Below are 21677 nucleotides of genomic sequence, written 5' to 3'. Positions count from 1 at the left end.
GGCCTAGCGGAGCGGCCCGTACTCTGCGCTTGATTGGCCGAGTCTGGGCAGGCGAAAGGGCCGGCGCGGGCTCCGGGCGCTCCCAGCATCCATCGGGCGGCGGCGGCGGCGGCGGCGGCGAGGCGGGGCGGTGGAGGACCGTGTGCGGCGGGGCCGACAGCGGGTAGAGGTGTGAGGGCGGCAGGGGACCTGAGCGGGAGCCGGGCCGGTGTGGCCGCCGCCGCCACCGCCACCATGCAGGAAATCATCGCCAGCGTGGACCACATCAAGTTCGACTTGGAGATCGCGGTGGAGCAGCAGCTTGGGGCGCAGCCGCTGCCCTTCCCCGGCATGGACAGTGAGCGCGGGCGACGGGGCAGGCGGGCGAGGGGCGCGACCGACTCGGCCCCGGGACCCCCATTCTCTGGTTCCGGGACGCCCTCCCTCTCAGTTCGGGAGCTCCTCCCTCTCGGTCCCGGGACTCCTTTCCCCCAATCCTGGGAACCCCCCTTTTCCCCTCATTTGGACGAGGGAGCGCCCCCCTGCCCCGATCTTCGATCCCCGGGGCTATTTTAAGGCAGTCTTCAGAAGGGCAGGACCACGTCCGGCAGTTCAAATAACTCTTGAAGGAAGGCAGGTGTCCTGGGTTGGAAATCCTGCCCTCACTCGCACACACTCCCCAACTACTGGAAAGAACTAAGATATCCCCTTTCCCTACCTCCAGGCCCCCCACTTTGAGCGCCCTCTTCTTGCTTTCATCAAAACTGGGCCATTGGAGGAGTCTTGCTGAGGAAAGGACCCACCTACCCCTCTCTGTAGGAGACCCCAGTGAGACTCTCAAGCTCCATTTTTTTCCTAGGACTCGCTCTCCTGGGAGCCCATCCCTCACTGTTTCTCTGGACCCCACCTCTGGGTCATTCATCACACCCAGGCAGCTGCCTGAGTTCCCTTCACTGTCCCGCTTCGCGTGGTGGCTCCTGGCTTCCCCCACCCCGCCAACTCAGGTGGGACGGGTAACACTTTATTTATTTTTATTTCTCTTGACCGCGACCAGGGATTGAACCCGGGCTACGGCAGTGAAAGCGCCGAGTCCTAATCACTGGACCGCCAGGGAATTACCTGGAACGTCTAGCACTTTAAAAGAAACCAACAGTTTCCTTAATTTCTCTCTTTTCCAGACATACTCGAAATCTAACGCTATAACATTAAATCTCAGAGGGCTCTTAGAGGTCATTGGGTTCAAGCCACAGGTGGGGCAGCTCAGGCCTGGGTGGGGGAGGGGACTTGCCAAAGATGGCTCAGCGCCTGGTGGAGCCAGATGAGCTCGCCAGGGTTCTTGACCCTTCCATCTGCAGTTCCCCATGCCATCTCCTGTAACTGCCAGAGGACATGGGCCACAGCCCCACGTTCTCCCACGTGTCTCAGGGCTGGTCAGGTCTCCCTGCAGCCTCATTCCCCTCAAGTGGCCACACTTCTGATGCACACGTGACCTCTGAGGTGTCCCTCTCACGCTGACACTTCTATGTGAGACAATGCTCACGCCCAAGAGACATAATTCAAACAGCCTTACTTTATACACACTCAGCACTGTCTCCACTGTACACGGCTCATAAGCCGCTGCTCACATTCAGATACGCACTCTTAAACCTACTCGTTGATACGCGTGATCACTTTGTGCTTTTACGTGTATGTCCACTCACGCATGGGCTTTTGCTGTGTTGATGGCACTAGCCTGATGCCATGGAACCCTCCACGCAGGGCGGCTCTTTCTCTCCCTCCCCGCTCCAGCCTGGAAGCACAGATACTTGAGCCTGTGAGGGCAGGCACAGAGGTGGGGAGCCCACAAACCTGTGCTTAGGGAGGGTCCAGGACATACCTGGCCACAGGTACTGCCTCAGACTTGGTACGCGCCGTCAACATTCACTGCCTGCTTGAGATCACAGTCAGTGTGTTCGAGGCCAGGGAGGCCACAGCTCTTCTTCCGCCTTCCCTGCCCTTCAGTCCCATCTTAATATGGGGAAGTATCAGTTCTGCCCTGAAGGCATACTCCTTTATCCTGTCTGCCTAAAACCGGATCTCCAGGACTCTGGACTTCTTCTGGCTTTAGGGAATGAAACGACCTTAACCTCTGAAAAGAATGAAGGCCCAGAAATACTCTTAAATGTTACGTTTTTTTAATGTAAGACTTCTCGGACTTTTTGAAATGCAAACGAGCGACACCCCTGTGACTCCCACCACTGGAACCTTAAATCTGTCCTAGCAAAAGCTGCCTGCTTCCAAGAAGCCAACGAATCTCTTGCAAGTTAGCAAGGAGAGGCACGTAAGTGGGCTTCAGAGATGGTGTCGGTGGGTTTCCCATGATGCTAAAATGCCTGTTGATAGAGAAAACTGTGTGGGAAGGCACGGGCTGTTGATTCTGGTGGCCATGGCAGGTGAGTCCCTGGGCTCCTTGGGACAGCCCTGGACCCCACTGACTTCCACTGTGCTCAGCTTTTATTCTCCTGCTCCCCTCACCAGGACCAGCTCCATCTGTGGAAGCAGGAGACTGTGCTCCTTTAATTACTGTGTGTTGGTATTGCACGTTAAGAGCAGTCCTGCTCCTGTGTCTTCAGCTATGCTCTTCCCTCCGGAATAGCTTCTCCGAGGCGCCTGCCTCTCCTCTGGAGCCGGTTCCTCCTCAGAGTCCCCATTCGCTTGTTTGTGCTTCCTGTGAGATCGTTCCCTCCCTCTGCCTCAGGTTAAAGCGCCCCTGAATTAGCCCTCTGGAACGTCTGAGCGGGGAGTAATTAATTTCTGTGATCTTGTGTTCCATCCTTCCTTCCCCCATCCACTCCAAACTCCTTGAAAGCATCCTGCTTACAGGAGATTCTCAGAAAGCCCTGAATAATGACTGGTCTCAGCGTGGATGTCTCATTTTGCAGGGAATGACTGAACTAAGGAGCTTTTTCCTTGCTTGGTCAGGCTTAGCATTTTTTTGCCACTCTGTTTCCTGTGCCTTGACCCCTCCGTGGGTTAAAGGCCAGAAGGGTTCCCTCCCCATCTTCAGATGTCACCAGTAGCAGTTACACATCGCTTTGTTTGACACCTCTTCTCCTCTCTGCAGAGTCGGGGGCTGCTGTCTGCGAATTCTTTTTGAAAGCTGCCTGTGGCAAAGGTAAGAGACCCCTGGCTCCCGACATTCCCCCTGAGGTGCCCTCCACTGCCCTGTCCCCGGCAGACTCGCAGGCTCTCAGGTCCCTGGCTCACCCTGCTTTCTGCAGACTCACGGTGTCCCTAGATGAAACTGTGGTCCAGATAAGCTAGGAACGTGGTGGGGTGTTCTGCCTGAAACCTGGAACACAGGCCTGAATCTGGCTCTGAGTCTGCCTTCTCACCTCACTTTCTCTGCAGCCACGAGCTGACCTGTGACATGGACAGAGGCCCCTAGCCCTGAGGTGTTCAGGAACTTTCTCAAGGTCGTAGAGTCAGTGAGTGGCTGAGCCCAGGCCTTTTCTGATTCTACAGTCTGCACAAGCTCATGTCCTCTGTGTACTCTCATCAAAAAACTCCGCGATAGTGTGTCTCGTGGGGTTCTTGTTCATACTAACCAGGTCCCAACACAGGCAGCATGAGCCAAACTCTGCTGATTCATAAGACGTACCGCTGGGTGGGACCCTGCATGCCATGTATAGGTCTGGGCATTTTTCTTCCTGTAGCCAAATTTATTTGGAAACTAAATTTTAATTAGAAGCTTGAATAGGGCACACAGAATTACAGCAAGGGGATGGTTTTAATGGATGATTTGGGCAAGCTGTGGTTCTATAACTCAAGTCATTTACCCTGCCAGGCAGATCAGCCAGGTTGACCTCAGGCTCTCTGGTCGGAACATCATTCCTCTGCTGGGCTCCTGGTCTCATTCCCTTGTCTTCTGCCTTTCTGACCCACCACATTCTGTTAGCACAGCCATCCTTAACACAGGGCACTACGACTGTTTCTGTGTTAACTAATACAGTAGCCACTAGCTCCGTGTGGCTGTTCAAATTTAATTAAATAAAAAATGCAGTTCCTCAATCACACTAGTCGTATTTCAATTACTTAGTAGCCATGTGTGGCTGGTGGCCGCCATGTTGGACGGCATAGATAGAGAATATTCCTATCATTGCAGAAGGTTCTGTTCAGTGGGGCTGGTCTGGATCTTTTCCAGACACAACCTCATTCTGGTCAGGCCTTCCCAGTAGTCCCTGCAGGTCACCAGTTAGAAATGTGACTTTCCCAGGGTATGGCTGTGTCCTATTTGGGTGATTGATTGCTCAGGTTCTACAGAAGGCAGACCTCCCCCAGTTTGTATACAATGCATTTCTTCAGTTCTGAAGTTGATTTCTTTCTTACTTGTTGGAGGCTAAGTGGGTACTTTTTGGGGTTTTGGGGTTTTTTGGGGGGGTATAGTTGCTTTACAATGCTGTGTTAGTTTCTGCTGTATGGCGAAGTGAATCAGCTATACGTATACATCTATCCCCTCTTTTTTGGATTTCCTTCCCACTTAGGTCACCACAGAGCACTGAGTAGAGTCCCCTGTCCTATACAGTAGGTTCTCATTAGTTATCTGTCTGATACATAGTAGTATATATATGTCAATCCCAATCTCCCAATTCATCCCACATCCCCTTTCCCCCCTTGGTGACCGTACATGTATTCTCTATGTCTGTGTCTCCATTTCTGCCTTGCAAACAGGTTCATCGGTACCATTTTTCTAAATTCCACATATATGCGTTAATATACGGTATTTGTTTTTCTCTTTCTGACTTGCTTCACTCTGTATGACAGTCTCTAGGTCCATCCATGTCTCTACAAATGACCCAATTTCGGTCCTTTTTAGGGCTAAGTGGGCACTTTGAACTAGAGATAGAGCCCACCCGGAATCCAGGCTTCTGCTGGCTTCTATCTTTTAGGGCTGTGTTTCTCAAACCCCAGTCTTTTATGACCCCTACAAATTTTGCCACGTCCGTGTATCACCGGAACTCTTCTTTAACTAAATTAAGAAAAACACTCCCCTCTTCCCACCCATCTCCTTTAGGCTTCTTAAGTTTCCATCTTATAGAATATCTGTGGGATCACGATTTGATGTTTTAGATTTTCCCAAGACACATTAAAATAAATCCATAACTATTGAAACTTAAAATGTGCGCTCACATGCTGCTGAAAATCACACTGCCTTCTGCCAGGGCAGTGGCCGCTTTCCAGGACACGCTGCTTTCAGGGGCCGCCTGGCTCCTCACACCACACCCACCCCCCGACCCGTCTTCCTCGGCAGGGGGCATGTGCCCGTTCCGCCACATCAGCGGCGAGAAGACGGTCGTGTGCAAACACTGGCTGCGGGGGCTGTGCAAGAAGGGGGACCAGTGCGAGTTCCTGCACGAGTACGACATGACCAAGATGCCCGAGTGCTACTTCTACTCGAAGTTCGGTGAGGCGTGTGGCAGGCTCCCGGCACCCAGACCCCTTGGGTAGGGAGCCCCAGGAGGCTCCACCGAGCACCAAGGCCTGGGGGTTAAGCAGCTGCTCAGGCGCCTGCGATGCCTGCCGACCTCAGCTGGCCCTTCAGTTATGGGCAGTTAGGGTTATTCTCTCGTAACCCCTGTGTCTTCGTAGTGCTTCTGTGTTTTGAGCGCTGGCAGGTACTTTGGGAAGTCGAGGCTAACCCAGGTCTCACGGTGGGTGCGGGAGCAGGGCAGCTGGCTGGAGGCCTTGTTTCTGCTCCAGTGGACCTTCTCCCTTAAATCAGCTGCTTCTTCCAGAGTGGCAGCTGGTCGCCCCTCAGGCTTGAGTCGGTTCCTTCTCTCTGGAAGTGTGATCCTGGGTAGTAGCTTGTCTGTCCTAAATACCCCTTAAAAATAGCTGCTCCGGGGCTGTCTTCTGGTGGCAAAGAACCGTCCTCTTAACGTTGAAAGTGAGATTGCCTTTGTTTCTGCTCAGAGGACACGTGGCCTCAGCTGACCTGAGTGAACTGTGTGGAGAAGCCAGGGCGGTGGGGCTGGCACAGGGTCCGGTGGGACTGGCACAGGGTCCGGTGGGGCTGATGTGCTCCGTGATGGAACTAGACTCCCTGCCTGTGCCCTGGGCGAGGCTGCCCAGGAAGAAGCCCTGGTGGTCAGGATGAGGGTGGGCGCTGGCCCCGGGACTGCCGGCCTCAGGCCCCGGGCAGGAGCCGGCAGGAGGCTGGAAGCCTGCTGCACGCTTTGTGATGGGCCGAGGAACGCTGGGCGTGCGGCACGCTTTCAGAGCACTGTCGTCAGAGGAGATGTTAATTATTTCAGCAGCCCAATAGGCTTGGCCTGCTGGCTTATTAATGATAGCTGTGGCTTTTTTTGTAGAGGCAACATAAGCTGAGAAGTCAAAGCACAGACAGATAGGAAACAGGACTCAGCTTCCCAGCTCCCCACCCTCTCCGTCCTGCCCATAGCAGCATGGGAACAAGTAGGGGAAGGGGCAGCAGCTTCTCCATGGGAGCCGTCTCCCATCTGGCCCCAAAGGCAGGAGCCAGCCCTCCTGGGTGGACTCCCGGGGGCGCCTCTGCAAGCTGGCTTGGGTTCCCACCTTCCCTGCTGATGGCCCTGGGCCCCGCTGCCCTCCAGGCCTCTGTGACGATCGGCTGCCTGCACTTCGCCTGCAGAGCCTGTCCTGGTGCAGACGCACCGTCTGCAGCTCCTGACACTACTCCACAGGCGAGGGTCCCCCTTCTAGGCACCGGAGGGACAGTGGTAAAGAGGACAGGCACCGTCCTTGCCCCGTGGTGCTTTTACTCCAGTGGCCCAGGCGAAGAAGCAGCTGATTCACCAGTAAGACAAAGAAGAAAATTCACCATAAGGGCTCTGAAAGAGACAAACAGCAATGGGGTCACCTGAGGAGATCTTGAGGCAGTGTGGTCAGGGACAGCCTCTCTGAGGAGGGGAGACCTGGGCTGGGGGCCAAAGGCTAAGAAGAACCCCTGGGAGGCCAGTGTGGCTGGGAAGGGACTGGTCTAGACCCCACAGGGACGTGTGGGTCTGGGAAGGAGTGCGCTCTGAGCAGCAGTGACCAGACTGGCCTTTTGTGTGTGAATGGACCGGAGGTGGTGCAGCTGCCCGGGTCGGCGGTGCCTGTGCTCGGCTGGAAGATGCTGGTGGCCAGCTGGGCCTGCTGCCCCCGAGAGGAGCTCTCCTAAAGGCTTTATCACATTCCACCGTAGGGACCCAGCTGTGAGTTCCCAAATCTTCCCTACTTTTGTCGTAAGAGGTCGAGTCCTCAGGCCTTTCCCCGTCCCATCAGAGCTCATCAGAGTGGAACGGTAATTTGCTACTGGTCTCAACTGATGCGTTTGCACATCTGGGCCCCCCACATTGCCAACACCTCCTTTGGGCGAGGGGTGGAGCCGTGAGTTGTTTGATGAGTGTGTACCCTGTGCCCGCCTCTGTCAGTGTCATTGACCCTCAAGGCAGCATGGACATCTGTTAGGGAAGGACCGTCACAGCCCACGTACGAGCCAGGGTACTGAGGCTCTGAGACACCCTGCCCTGGGTCTCAGGGCTCGCCGGGCCGGGACTGGACACCAGCCCCACCTGGCCCTCTTTGCTGTACCGCGGCCCCGGCGGCAGGAGAAGCACAGGTGGGTCTGGGTCCAGCTCTCCCAGGTGGACGCATGTCTGGGCTTCCCTGCAGGGGAGTGCAGCAACAAGGAGTGCCCCTTCCTACACATCGACCCCGAGTCCAAGATCAAGGACTGTCCTTGGTACGACCGTGGCTTCTGCAAGCATGGTAGGTGTCCGGGTGGCTGGGCTGCCTGGCCAGAAGCCAGTCCTCCCTCCCTCTGCCCACATGACCCTCTGCTTGTCCTGCCTTTTCCTGCAAAACGTGGTGTTAGGCACTGGGGGGCTAGTGAGTCTTTTTCACACCAAGTCACTTGAGCCTCCCCAGGTTCCCACTGGACTGCATTCTCACCCGTATTTCTGATGAGGAAAGTAGTGTTTGAGGGGGTGTGTACCCTGCCCACTGGCCTGCTGAATAAGAGGCATAGCCAGCAATTGAAGCCCTGTTCTTGCTTTCTGCCCCCAGGCAGCAGTGTGGGCAGGGCTCTGACTGGCAGAAGGGCATGAGGGCATCCCCTAAAGAGGGGGCAATCTGGGTGACCCTGGCGCTTGGCTCCACAGGCCCCCTGTGCAGGCACCGGCACACGCGGAGAGTCATCTGTGTGAATTACCTCGTGGGATTCTGCCCGGAGGGGCCCTCGTGTAAATTCATGCAGTGAGTAGCCAGCCCCTGCCCAGGCCCTGCTGCCCCCTGTATCTCTCCATCGGGGCTTTGGTCACTGGGTAGTGTCAGCACAGGGTCTGGGGCAGGGGTGGGAGATGGGGAGGGACCACCACTGCTTCCTGAGCGGAGGTGGCTCTGCCTAAAGCAGGGTAACCTTTACAGTGTCCCAGACCATCTAGGACTAAGATGAAAGCTATGGGCCCTGTGCTCCAGAAAAACTCACGCACATGTGACCTCAGATTAAGAACCTGTGCCCTGAAGGAAGGGAGCTTCAGTTTCGGGACCTCCTATATGGAGGCTCATAGAACCCTCACATGTGAAAGGATGTCCCCATTTCACACATGGGGACACTGGGGCTCGGAGCTCAGCCGCTGGCCGGGGGCAGGTGGTAGCTCCAGGTCAAAGGCAGATCTGTGACCTCTGGGGCCCAGTCCTTGTGCGGGAGGGCTCAGCGCTCCTCTCCTGGGTCTCAGTGCACCTCTGTCACTTTGGGTGGTTGTGGGGTGGCACTGGGACCATAGTGTCCCCCCGACCCCCTGTGCTGCCTCCATCCATGCTGCTGACACCTGCACGGAAGCAGAGTGTCCTGGTCGCTGCCACGTGGTGGGCAGGTGGCTGGTGCTCCTGACTTGGTCCCACTCCCTAGATGAGAGCCTAGGAGCCTACAGGTGGCCCAGGATTCCTCTGTGTGGGGCGGCAGTGGAGGGCGTGTCCCCCAGACCTCTGCTGTAAGAGGTCTAACACTTGAGGTGCCCCTGCAGGGAAGGGTGTTTGTTGGGAAGGCCTTCTGTGTACAGAGTGCCTCTGGAGAGGCTCTGACAGTACCAGCTGTGTTTCCCTCCTTTCTCTGAGCAGCACTTGCCCAGGCTCACAGCTAGGTGTAGGCAAAGCTGGGTCTGAGTCCAGGCACGTCAGAGCTGTCTTCCCCCCATCCTGAGCACCAGCACCCGCCCTACGTCCAGGTGGCTCGTGTGGCTCTGTGCTTGGCTGGAGGCTGCTTGTGATTCTCCCGGGGCCAGAACTCGAGAACCCCGCCAGCCTAGCTCCTCTCTCACCTCCTCTTCTCCTCTTTTTCCTGTCCCCTTCTGCCACTGGGTGACCAGCCCTAGATTTGAACTGCCAATGGGAACCACCGAGCAGCCCCCACTGCCGCAGCAGACGCAGCCTCCCACAAAGGTACCGTGCCCCGGGCCCGCGGTGCTGCCACGCCCTGGCCGCAGAACGCTCAGTGCCCCCGCCTCAGCGCGGGGCCTGCCGGAGACCCGGCTGGAGATCGTGGGAGGAGGCGGGAGAGGAGGGGAGTCACCCTGGTTCCTGCTGAAACTCCAGGGAGCGGAGCAGTGTGCACCTTCTCTGGGCTGGAGGGCTGTCTGCTGGAGCCAGACGCCCACCGGGCTTCTCTCCCCTTGCCTGGCGAGTGCAGGGCGGCATGGGCGCCACACATCTGCCGTTCTTGCTTGCGGTTCAGACCCTTCCCTCTACAAACGGGACTCCCAGCGGGGCGGGAGCGGAAGTGTGGCTGACTGGTTCTCTGGCTGGTGCCCGACTGCAGGGGGGATGCTGGGAACAGAGGGTAGAGGCATCGGCTGGCTCCGGTCTCCTAAGCAAGGGGATCCCACACCCCTCCAACATGAGGAGAGGGAAATGCCATAAACGAATGGGAATCTGCAGCAGTGACCCCCAACCAAAGGCTCCTTGGGTTTGGTTACAAGATGCGGGCGGGGGCCCAGAGGAGGGCTGGCCAGGTGTCCTAGGCAGGGTCTCAGCGGGCTGAGCAAACTGCCCACCAGTCGTGAAGCCTCACCTGTTACCTGGCTGGGCTCTGAGCCCTTTGCCGGAGCCCGCCTGGCCCTCCTCCAGGACAGAGGCCGAGCAGCCAGGAGGGGACGTGGCCACCCTCGCAGCACAGCCCGCCACCTTCAGCAGGGTGTGGGATGAACCAAAGAGAACTCCTGTCAGAGCCGGGCATTCCCGCGTGTGGGTGCGGCCGTGACAACCTGGGCTTTCCAGCTCAGGGCTCCTGCAATGACGGGGCCACAGCCAGGGACCCACTCAGTCAGTCGGCGGTGGCCTTGCTGTCCAGGCCCCACCCCAGGCGCCCCCGTCCGCCTTGCTCACGCGGCTCCCTAGCGGAGGGCCCTCTCAGCCCCTAGACCGCAGGTCAGCGTGTCAGCCTCCGACTGTTTTCTGTGACTGTTGCCCGCCGTGTAGGCTCTAAACACCTGGCTGAACCAAGCGTTCATCCTGACCTGAAGCTAGAACCTCACAAACAAAAGTAAGGCCTGCTCATGCCCTCGCCCTGCCGCCCCAGAGACCGCCTCGTCTCTTTGGTGTTTTGTTTTCTTTTATTTTTCGTTTTTGTGTGTCTGCATGGTGTTTTTCGGGCAGCGGCTCCTGCCACCGTCACCAGACATTTCTTTTCCACCTACTCTCCCGAGACGGGCCACCACGGAAGCCCTTCTTCCTGCCGGTCACGGTCATGCGGGAGAAGTCCCGCCCTCTTTTTTCCTGTCCCCATTGGTAGTCTGCGTGCACGTGTTTTCCGCAGTAAAACCGTGTTGTATAACTCTTTCCAGCAAAGTAACAATCCGCCATTACAAAGGTCGTCCTCCTTGATCCAGTTAACGAGTCAGAACTCTTCTCCCAACCAGCAGAGAGCCCCGCAGGTCATCGGGGTCATGCAGAGTCAAAACAGCAGCGCAGGCAACCGGGGACCCCGGCCGCTGGAGCAGGTCACCTGTTACAAGGTGAGTCCCGGGGCCGGGGGGGTGGCAGGGGGTCTTCACGGTCAGTGGCCATTCCCTCATTCCCCAGAGAGTTAGCTGATTTTGAAGAATGAAGACATCTTTGTTTTTGCTGATTGGAAGAGTAAAACTGGGCCACTCCGGTGAGCTAGAGACTATGCTACTTCTGTCCATGACACACTAAGGCCAGGTGAACAATTAAACACACGCTGTTAAATGAAAGGATTGTGCTTGCAAGAAAGGGATGGGAAACTTCCAGAGGCCGGGAACGAGGTGGGAGCACGAATCCAAGGAACAGAGTGAGCCCTGAAGCCTCTGGGTGTCCTCATATCCCAGGTGGGCACACCCAAAGGAAAGGGACAGAAGCTTTAGGCCCGCGTGGGGAGGCAATGGAGTAGAACCTTCACCCCCACCCACTCGCAAAACAGGACGTTCAGGGAAAGGGTAAACTTTTAAAAAACTTACTGGAAAACTTGTCCATCTCACTCTCGGCTCAGGATGGAAAGGTGGGGAGAAAAGCCCTTCTGAGTTTGTCATCACTGGCAGGCCCTTCCTTGAGCCGGGGCCTGTGTTCACAGCCTTGGTGAGGGCCAAAAAGCCACAGACTGAGTTTTCTAATCTAAAACAGCCCCGGATGGGTGAGCCCCTGGCACCCGACTTTGAGAAATTTATTCTCAACCCAGGCCACACAGAATTCCCACAACTAAGGTTCCCCAGAATGAGCTCATAATAAAAATCGTAGAAGGAAACAAGCACCACCGTCAGCGGAAACCACCAACAGAACTAGACTCACAAAGATTTCCGATGTGGAGATTATTAGATGAAATACAGAATTAGTACATGCTTTCTGTAAAAACTTTTAGATGATACAGAAGTGTTCAGCGTACAGAGTGTTGCCCTTTATTCCCACCATTTTCCTAAAAGAGCCACTTTACCCAGCTGTTGTGTTCTCACGTTTTGTTTTCAATACCCCTTTACACTCCACAACTCCTACAGGGGGCTCCGCTCAGAGAAGTGCTCTGCTAAACTTTTATTCACACAAGCACAAGCACAATATATATTTTAATGCAAATAGGGTCCTAGTATGTTACAGTGTTCTATAACCCCTTTTTCCTTATAACATATTCTGATCTGTGTTGGCATAAGTAACTCTAATGTATTTCAGTGGCTACATAATTTTACCAGTTCTCTGTTGGTAAACAGTTCTCTGTCGGTAAACTATTAATTTATAGTTTTTGCTGCTAAAAATAGTGCTGAATCTGACAGACATTTGTGAGCTCTTGTCTGGTGTCTGGAGCATCCAGGCCTACAAGTAGAAGGGCCAAGTCAAAAAGCATATGCCTATATTGTTCCTAGAACTTGCCTTCGGGAAGGGCTGAGCCACTGGTCACTTCCCACAGCCGTCAGACGCTCACTGAGCACCTGCTCCGTGGGCTCTGCGGAGAAACCCACCGCTGTCACTCCTCCCCGGGAGGGGTCTGTGTTCCGAGGGAGGGGAAGGCAGGTGCCCAGACATCGAAGTTAAAAGTGCCCACGCATGCAGGGAAGGCCTCACAGAAATTTCTGAGCCTGAGCCCTAACGGGGGAGGAGAGTATGGAAGGGGGGCTGTGGAGGAAGGTGAGGGGAGACCAGGCAGTTCTCAAGTACAGTGAGGAGACTCCGGTGTCCTGCCTCCTCCAGGACTTGTCGGCAGGGCCTCTGAAGCAAGCTCTCCTGAGTCCTGGAACCTTAGAAAGATGGGGCTGGGGGTAGGGGACGAACCTAACAACCTCTTCCTACCACGGGCACAGTTGATATTAAAGCCATCTCGGGGGAATCCTGATTCCCCAGGATCAGCTGCGGAGGCCAGTGGACAGGCCGAGGGCAGCAAGCGGGGCCACGGAGTCCCTCCCTCTGCTTTATCACATCTGCCAGAGGTCCGGCTGGCAGCTACACAGGCCACTGGTCCACACGAGTTACACCTACAGATCAGAAAGACTTGAAAACATGGGGACTGTGCAGTCAGGGGAATAGAGCAGGCCAAAGCCCCGAGTTCCAGACCAAGGAAGCAAGGACTGGGAGGGCTCTGGGTGGGTTAGTGTGGGGTGGGTGCCCCGACCTGTCTCCCGACCCCTTGTTCAGTGCTCGAGGCTGCCATTTCCTTCCTTATAATTCCCTTCTGCTTTCTGAGGAGTAACGAGAACGAATGAGGAGAAGCTAAGGAAGGGTCTGGAGAATCAGCCGGGACAAGTCAGGGTCCGTGCTGGAGTTTTTGAAGTGATTCTCCCGGGTCTCTTCCAAGTCTAATCATTATCCCGTCTCTCTGATCCTGTGACCCAGACCTGGCCCAGGGCTAGCTTAGGCAAGTGCGCATGAGCCAGGAGGGAAAGATCTTTGGGTGCAGCCCACCCTCTGTCCACGCAGTGAATCCCTGAGTTGGGGGAGGAGCCTGGCGGCTTCTGTTGCGTGGCCGCCTCCCCTGCCTCAGGGGAGTCCCAGAACTGTGCCTTAGAGGTAAGTGACTGGCCAACCGTGCAGAGGGGCTTGGTCCCTGGAGAGGTGGGAGCGCTGTGGTGCCACGGGCTTCTCTTCACCCCGCCCCGCCCCCCACAAGAGTCCGCCGTGGCCCGCGCGCTCCCTTCCACCGGCCGGGCTGCTGGCTGCGGTTTCTGTGCCACTCTGCCTTCTGGAGCTCCCTTTCCCTCGTGTTTGAATGAAAATCGGTGCCGCTGAGAATTTCAGAGTCCCTGCTCCCAACCTGGAATTTAGCGGGTGCTGCCTTAGTTGAAAATTGCATTTGAAACAATGTGTTTTGTTTGTTTGTTTCCTCCTTCCCTTCCTGCTGTCCCCAGTGTGGCGAGAAAGGACACTACGCCAACAGATGCACCAAAGGGCACCTGGCCTTTCTCAGTGGACAGTGACAGCAGCCGCAGCAGCTCAGAGCAGCCCGAGGCGCCCCGTTACTGGGGACCCGCTGGTCCATCCTGGGGAGTGTGCATTTACCTGCTCGATGCTGGTAGAACTCTGGCTGGAGCTGGCAGGCAGGCATATTGGGTTTTATTCTGAGGGGCTACGTCTGTCAGTTTCCCTATCGTTTTGCTGTAATCTTTTTTTTAAGGGGGACATGTGCTCCAGTTTGGTCCCTCAAGTTGGGATCATGTTTGTCTAGGCATCAAGGCCTCCCATCTGTGACTCTGCACACCACCCTCTGGGGAGGGAGGAAGTCGTGGCGAAGGGCTTGTGTGCAGCAGTTCTGTGAGGAAGGTGGCCCTTCCCCTCAGGGCCTCCTTAAGCACCAGGGGCTACTGGATCATTTAAAGCTGTGGCCAAGTCATGCCTGCTTCCTCCCTGTCCTGCTGAATCAGAGGTCGTGCCTATCCATGTGATTTGAGCGAGACAGCCCTTCAGAGCAAACTCAAGTGCGGAGTTGCCTCTGCCGGTCCTGCTCCAGGGTGGCAGCAGTTGAGAGGACCATGTAGGGCTCTTGAGTGTGATGGTCTTTTTCCTCTGGGTTTATTTTCTTGAGGCACCTGCTCAACAGTGTTTAAGGTATACCTTAAGCTGGGGCTGCAGACACCCTTGAAATAGACGATGCAGTCCATCTGTGCACCTACCTCCTGCCCCATCAAGCATCTGTACCGTCAGACACCTTTGGCCTAGAGGAGAGGCCCCTGCCTCTGAGCCTGGAGATATGAAACTGGCACCTGCAACCTGCTGGGCAAGTGGGCCTATTCAAGTTCAATTACAAGAACAATTTTTATGAACATGATTAAACCTTGTTTTTTAAGCTGTGTCTCATTACTTCGGGGACTCCATGCCGAGAGGATTCTTGCTACTGGCTGCATTAGCCGCCTGGCACGAAGCTTTGACATCGGTGCTCACTTTTCCGCTTTTGGTGAATGTGAGTCTCACGACCGGAAGTGATACTGCCAGGGGAAGAAAAGGCCTTTGTACTGGCAGCCTGTACAGTCTGGAAGCCTGGCCTTTGGACCAGCCACCTGGCAGGTGTCCTTTATTTCTGATGTTGAATACCTGTTCCTTCAAATTCAGATCTTGCAGGAGATAATCAGCCACAGCATCTCACCGTATACTCCATGCAGTATACATGCTTATCACACACCCCTAATAAACTGATTCTGACCTTAATTATCACTTTACTGAAGGCCTTGGTGAAGGATAAAGAAGAGGGTGCTGGATACAGAGCAGTTGAGAGCTCCTATCAGGGCCTGTGCTTTCCCTTCCCGCCTCCATCATCCCACTGAGCTTCCTGCAAGTGAAGCTTACTTACAAGGACCAGGGGGTCCCACACTTCCCAATTCCCTGATACCCCAATACCCCGGGATGGTGCAGAAAGATGGGGAAGGGGAGGGCATTCTTAGGAACGAGGGTTTCTGCTTTATATTGTGAAAGTGTCAGCTGACAAAAGGCTAAAAATGAGGCACAGAGCAGGAAAACACCTCGGCACTGTTGGCGGAGGCTCTAGGCGACCCCCCCCAGCGCCCTGGGACGAGATCTTGAAGCTCCACGGTTCAAAGCCCTGGGCTGTCTGGGAGCTGCAGAATGACCCCACCCCACCTTGTGCAACAGCAGCTCCTATAGGGCAGGGAAATGGCTGAACCAGTGAGGCAGTCCGCATACCAGTCATCTTTTATTGGGTGTTAATTCTCGACTAGGATATAAAAGGATTCAGGGGTGCCAGGCAAAGGTCATGGTCAGGAATGCAGAGTGCGCCCTCTTCAGTGGTACTTGCGTAGCCGCTGGTGTTCTGAAGTTAGAAAGGCAAAATGGTAAGTTTCTTCACAGGTGGGGGTGAAGCCATCCTGAGAATTCCTTTCAGGAGATGACCCAGAACCTACTTGTGGAATTCAGAGCTAATCTGCCACCTGGCCAGCCTCTTCCTTCCCTGAGGGAACACCCACTCAGAAAAACAGCACCCAAGCGCCCACCCTTCAGGGCCAGCACTGCTCTGGATGCCACAGACTGGCAGGTGGCTCGACACTGGCAGAAACAGCCCATGAAGCCCACTCAGCGGCCACCAGACATCTCCCACCAGACCAACTCCTCTCGTGTCTCAGCACCAGGAACAGCCACGCTTTTCCAGAGCACCACACAGACACTGGACTGTAGCACTCAACCTATTTCCCTCTTCACACTGGCTGCTAGGAAGATAAAGCCAAGTTTTCCACCAACCTTTGGCAGAGCCTGCAGTGGCTGATAGAATGCTGCCTAAGTATTACCTTTACCCCAGCTTCATCTTATTTTTCCTGTCTTTCTCTTTGCCATAATTTTCACACTTAAAATACGCTATATTCTGATAAGTCCCTCCAAGTCTTCAGCTTGTCTGCAGGGTGATGGACTTCTAAGGTTGAAAGTGAACCAATACCACCCTGTCATGGGAAACCCCACTGCAGGCAAACCAACCCAGAAGAGACTCACTGAGTTCCTTGTAAGAACGGCAGTAGTTGAAAAGCACGTAAACTGCAAGCACCATAGAAAGCCCAGCGATGCTCCCTTTCTTCACGTTGACGTACTTGTTGTAATACCGGTAGTAACCTGCAAAGCGGAGAGGAGGCCACTCCTCTGAGGGCACATTCTACACGTTCTAATAGGAGAGGGCAAAGCTGAGGAAAGGCCTGGGGCAGGAAGAAACAGTGCACAAAAGACAGCCACAGGGTAGCCAGAATTATACAGAGAAAAACAGAAAGACGGGGGCCCCTGAGGAGGCTGGCAACCACGCAGGCTCCCAAAGGATGACGACACGATGACACAGGACTGCCTGCACTTTAAAATGCACAGACCTGAAGGACAGACCATTCCAAATACTCATCTTGAAAGTTCTGCCTGGCAGGGAGATGAGCATCATGGACTCATGTCCCCTGTGCTTCCAACTCATTTTCCTCTTAAGTCTTATGACATTTCTTTAAGACAGAGGTACTGGTACCGATTCCAAGCAATAGAAAACATTTCCTTGTCTGAAGTATGTCAGAGCCAGCCTTTGATAGGACCGATCAAACATGGAAATTCAAGGGCTAACAATCTCACTCTGTCCTTCTCTACATAACTTACTCGTCTGAGACAAGGCTTGTACTGGCCAAATTAATTCAGGGCAAAGAAAGACCTGTTTGCCCTGAAGACCCAGAGATGTGCTTTTATTTACACATGCCCATAAGGCTCTGACCTCTTTGAAATGCTCCAGCAATGCCTTTAGGGGTGAAATCCCGCATCAGTATCCAGCTCGGCAGCTCCCCTAGTTTGACTTCCAGGAGCTTCTTCTCCTTCAGTGGTACTGAAAAGGAAGTGCAAAAAAAACACACACTGGAAGGTCTCCCAATAACACAAACAGCAACCTTCTGTGTCACTTATTTCAACCACTCAATAAAGGTGCATTCAGTAACATTACTAAATAGAGGCTGCATATAAGTAATATTATAAATAAACATGTCACACTAGATATACTATTTTAAGCCAGAGTCTATATAATGGCAGAACAGGATTTTGAATAAAAGCTTGCTGGGAATAACTACGTAAAAAGAGAACTAAGGGCCATGAGGAAGAGGTAAAGCGGAGGACAGATGCCTTTATAAGTAGGAGTGGGGGAGACAGACTCAGAGAAGTTGGGTACATCTTGGCCAAAGGCACACAGCATGCAGGCCATGGAGGCAGGGTTCCACCTCAGGTCTGCCTCTCATGCTCCTGAAGCCAATCTGATTTCTACCTCAAGCATCCTACCTCAGACCACAGATGTCAAATGACTTAGTAAAAACCACTCTAAAGACCCAACAGGCCACAGATCATTTTCCAATGAGAATCTGGGGACAGGAACGGCTCCTGGTTAAGGCCATACTCTATTCATCTCTGGGCTTAAGAGTAACATAGGAAGGGGGCCAGGGAGGGGTTGGCCCTGTGAATATCCAGATGCTCTTAAGGAGAGAATCTCTCTTCCCCTGTCCTCTTCCAAAAGATCAACTTTAAAAAGCTGTTTGGGGACTTCCCTGGTGGTCCAGTGGCTAAGACTCTGTGCTCCAAATGCAGGGGGCCCAGGTTCAATCCCTGGTCAGGCAACTAGATCCCGTATGCTGCAACTAAGATCCCGCGTGCTGCAACTAAAGAACCCACGTGCCGCAACTAAGACCCGATGGAGTCAAATAAATAAATAAATATTAAAAAAAAAAAAAACCAAAAAACTGGGGACTTCCCTGGTGGCGCGGTAGTTAAGAATCCACCTGCCAATGCAGGGGACACGGGTTCGAGCCCTGGTCAGGGAAGATCCCACATGCCGTGGAGCAACAAAGCCCGTGTGCCACAACTACTGAGCCTGCGCTCTAGAGCCCCTGAGCCACAACTACTGAGCCTGCGTGCCACAACTGCTGGAGCCCGCGAGCCACAACTGCTGAAGCCCACGCGCCACAACCGCTGAAGCCCACGCGCCACAACCGCTGAAGCCCGTGTGCCTAGAGCCCATGCTCTGCAATGGGAGAGGCCACCGTAATGAGAAGCTCGTGCACCACAACGAAGAGTAGCCCCTACTCGCCACAACTAGAGAAGGCCCGCACGCAGCAACGAAGACCCAATGCAGCCAAAAATAAATAAATAAATAAATAAATAAATAATTTAAAAAATAGAACTATGTTGGGGAAATGTGCAAAAGAAACACAGAATTTTAAAAATATTTTCAACTGGTATAAGGCTGGTGACTCAAAAAAAACAGTATTTAGGTCACTGCTAGGCCCAGTGAAGCTATTTTTTCACATTCACACAAACTATGAAAACATATTCTCATTCTCACATTCAGGGGCTGGCACAGTGCCTTGGCACATCACAGGAGAAAAAAGCCAACAATTTATTTTTCTTCATATTTATATCTCTGTACTATGAAGAAAAGAGCATTTCCATAACCAAAACTAAGAAATTTATAAGCACAGAAAAAAAAATCACATTAGCCTTAAGGAGAGCCAAGTACAGCACCATCACAAAATTCCAAGAGACCATCAGATTCATCAGAGATGCATCTACACTTATTCCGAAGTTTCTCTTTTAGTGGAAGGCAAAGGCCTTAGTCCTTGGCAGCCACACTGAAACCCTCCCCCAACACTCCTCTGCAGCGGCTGGTTCACACCAGTAGAGCGTGCTGATGAACAGAGCAGACTCTACCATCGAGTATTCTGGATTTACTGCCACTTTGAAGCTGTGCGCCCTTGGGCAAGATACTGCTCTCTCTGTTTCCTCCGTTGTAAAATAAGGGTAAGAATAGTACCCACCTTGGTACTTAGCTCTAGGTACTATGTAAATAGGAATTATTATTATCTGTCTTTCTGCCTATGAGCTATCTAAAGGTGGGAGGGAGTTCCCCACACACAGTTCCTGTTTATGACAGATTTTCAGTGAAGGCTGAGAAAGCACCACAGGTTCTCGGGAGGGCAGGTGACTACTTGGCTTGATTTTATGACTTCAGGAAGCATACTGTCCACCTATATGGAGAGACATGGAAATGCCAAGTGTCTTCTGGGTGCTAAATCCAACTCTGGGGTTGGCCAGAACCAAGAGTTTTAGGTTTTGTAGGCCACACAAGGTCTCTGTAACATAGTCTTTTTTTCTTTTTTTAACAAATTTTTATTTATTTATTTTTCTTTTTAATTTTTCTTTTTTTTGGGCTGTGCCGTGCAGCATAATAGATCTTAGTTCCCCGACCAGGGATCGAACCCGTGCCCCCTGCAGTGGAGTCTTAACCACTGGACCGCCAAGGAAGTCCCTTAACAAATCTTTTAAAAAACAAAAACTATTCTTAGCTCACCGCATATAAAAACAGGCCACAGGAAATCCAGCCCATTGACCATACTTTGTCAACCCTGATCTCATCTATCACTGTTAATTGGTATTTCCATCACTTCATTTGCTAATGGACTAGTGGCGTTATGCTCTGGCAACAGACACCATCTAAAAGATCATCAGTACTCAGACTCCAGTTCCTTCACCTGGCTGATGCTGAATGGGCCAGGTGTGACATGACCTTACCCAAAGGTCACGCAGGGAAAGCTGGATGACTAGCATTCAACTGTGGGTCAGGCAGTGTTCCAAGCACCTTACATATACTAAGTTGTTTAACCCTTAGTTCATAGCACTCTCCACTACAACCCTCTGCTTAAATAAGATACCAAGTCTCAATGCTTCCTTTTCACATGTTGTCTGTATAAACAACACAACCGCCCTGGATAAATATTCTCATGCCCGTTTTTACAGATGGGAAAAAAGCATGACTCTAATATTTTTTGATCCCCTTTTCATTTCTCCGGGCTGAAAATAAGAATATAGAAACTGGGGTAAGACACACATAGATTAGTCAAAATTCTGCCACTATCATGCTGTGTGACAGCAGGCAAGCCACACCACATCTCTGACCGTTATTTTCCTCATCTTTAAAATGGGATCAACGTTCCCGGCACTGATCCTGACAAGGCTACGGTGAGGATGCAGGGCTAAAACATGGTGGCTTCCGTATAAAAAAAAAAAAAAAAATCAGTGTGGACGGTCCGATTTATACATGCATGTCATCGTAAAGCCTGCTGGTCATAAGGTCACTCTTGTGATTAAAGCTCAGTTTACCACGAGGCCCCAGAAACCTAGGTTTGAATCCCAGCTCAGTCCACTCACTAGTAGTGACCTTGAATAGGTCACTTCACCTCTCTAACGCTATTCAACATATATATACATGCGTCAAACCCGACGTGGTGTCAGGCACTGTCCTAGGCATTAGCTCCTCTTGGAACTTAATTTGAGCTTCGAATTTGCGCGGAGGGCTCAGGTGCAAAACAAGCGCCCGGGTTGCGGCAGGGCTGAGACCAGCTATTCCTCAGAGGGGAGAGGGAGGGTGGCCCGAGACAGCGCATTCTCAAGCCCCGAGGCGCGTCGCCGAGCTGCCGTCGCACTCCCCGCCACAGCCGAGTGGCGCGGACCCTGGGCAGGCGGGAGGCGCGGCGGGGCGAGATAAGAAGGGTTGGACTGCGTGGGACTCTGGGCAAAGGGCCCGGCGCGGGGAAGGTCCTGAGGGAAGGACAGGCGGCTCCGGCACTCAGTCCCTCCCCTCCAAGTGCGGCTGTGAGCACCGGACCCCGAACCCCGACTCCTGCCTTTAACCTGGTAGCCCTAAACCGGTCCGGACACTCACCGATTGACGCCATCTTGAAGTCCTGGCTATCCGCTCGACCGGGCCGCGCGAGGACTGCTGGGTGGGGAGCATGCGCCCTGGGGGCCGGGAGCAGAGGCTCACGGGAAGCAGGTCGCGACTGGTACGAAGCTGGGACTTCAGGTGCGCCGTGGGGTGAAGGGCGAAGAAACTGGAGGCAGAGCACCGCGACCCAGCAGTTGGGAACCCGGGGGGTGGTGAAGGGGTGGGAGTGGGAGTGGTAGGGCTCAACCTGGGCTCCCAGTTATGGGAGGAAAGAGACTGGGACACCCCCCCCCCAAAAAAAAAGGGAGGTGAGGAAAGAGCATCCTAGCTTTCTTATTCTGTCGTGTTAAATTTGTTGTGAAAGATGACAGGAGCATCTTAAGACCCTTCCTCCCAACTGTGCTTGATGGGAGATTCAAGGAATCCCCAATCACCAGGAAAAGCCGGTGTCCAGGCTTAGGCTCCAAATAGGTTTGATTCAGGAGTATCTGATGTGTCCAGGCTCTGGCGCTACGCTCTAAGGACAGAAATAAGCAAGACCCTA

At 53.6% G+C, this 21677-nt stretch overlaps 2 protein-coding genes across 7 annotated transcripts; one reads left to right on the top strand and one right to left on the bottom strand.

Moving 5' to 3' along the window:
- Positions 1-135: 135 nt before the first annotated feature.
- On the top strand, positions 136-14755 carry CPSF4 (cleavage and polyadenylation specific factor 4). Of its 5 annotated transcripts, none has more exons than XM_068524234.1 (8): positions 136-337; positions 3083-3133; positions 5270-5422; positions 7654-7749; positions 8142-8235; positions 9348-9420; positions 10899-10991; positions 13821-14755. In XM_068524234.1, exons 1-8 carry the CDS (start codon positions 235-237, stop codon positions 13887-13889), a joined length of 732 nt encoding a protein of 243 aa, XP_068380335.1. In that variant the 5' UTR covers positions 136-234; the 3' UTR covers positions 13890-14755. The 5 variants fall into 5 exon arrangements, with proteins under 5 accessions (XP_068380335.1, XP_068380334.1, XP_068380333.1 ...); XM_068524233.1 differs by having other exon boundaries at positions 10896-10991; XM_068524232.1 differs by having other exon boundaries at positions 10821-10991.
- An 842-nt stretch (positions 14756-15597) lies between these two features.
- On the bottom strand, positions 15598-21206 carry ATP5MF (ATP synthase membrane subunit f). 2 transcript variants are annotated; one of them, XM_068524240.1, is made up of 4 exons: positions 21131-21206; positions 17147-17254; positions 16405-16521; positions 15598-15733 (listed from the first exon to the last, which is right to left on the bottom strand). In XM_068524240.1, exons 1-4 carry the CDS (start codon positions 21141-21143, stop codon positions 15705-15707), a joined length of 267 nt encoding a protein of 88 aa, XP_068380341.1. In that variant the 5' UTR covers positions 21144-21206; the 3' UTR covers positions 15598-15704. The 2 variants fall into 2 exon arrangements, with proteins under 2 accessions (XP_068380341.1, XP_068380342.1); XM_068524241.1 differs by lacking the exon at positions 16405-16521.
- Between the last annotated feature and the right edge of the window lie 471 nt (positions 21207-21677).

This window comes from Eschrichtius robustus, chromosome 16, assembly GCF_028021215.1.
Source record: "Eschrichtius robustus isolate mEscRob2 chromosome 16, mEscRob2.pri, whole genome shotgun sequence".
Classification (NCBI taxonomy): Eukaryota; Metazoa; Chordata; class Mammalia; order Artiodactyla; family Eschrichtiidae; genus Eschrichtius; species Eschrichtius robustus.
This window is presented reverse-complemented; position numbering and strand designations above follow the sequence as displayed.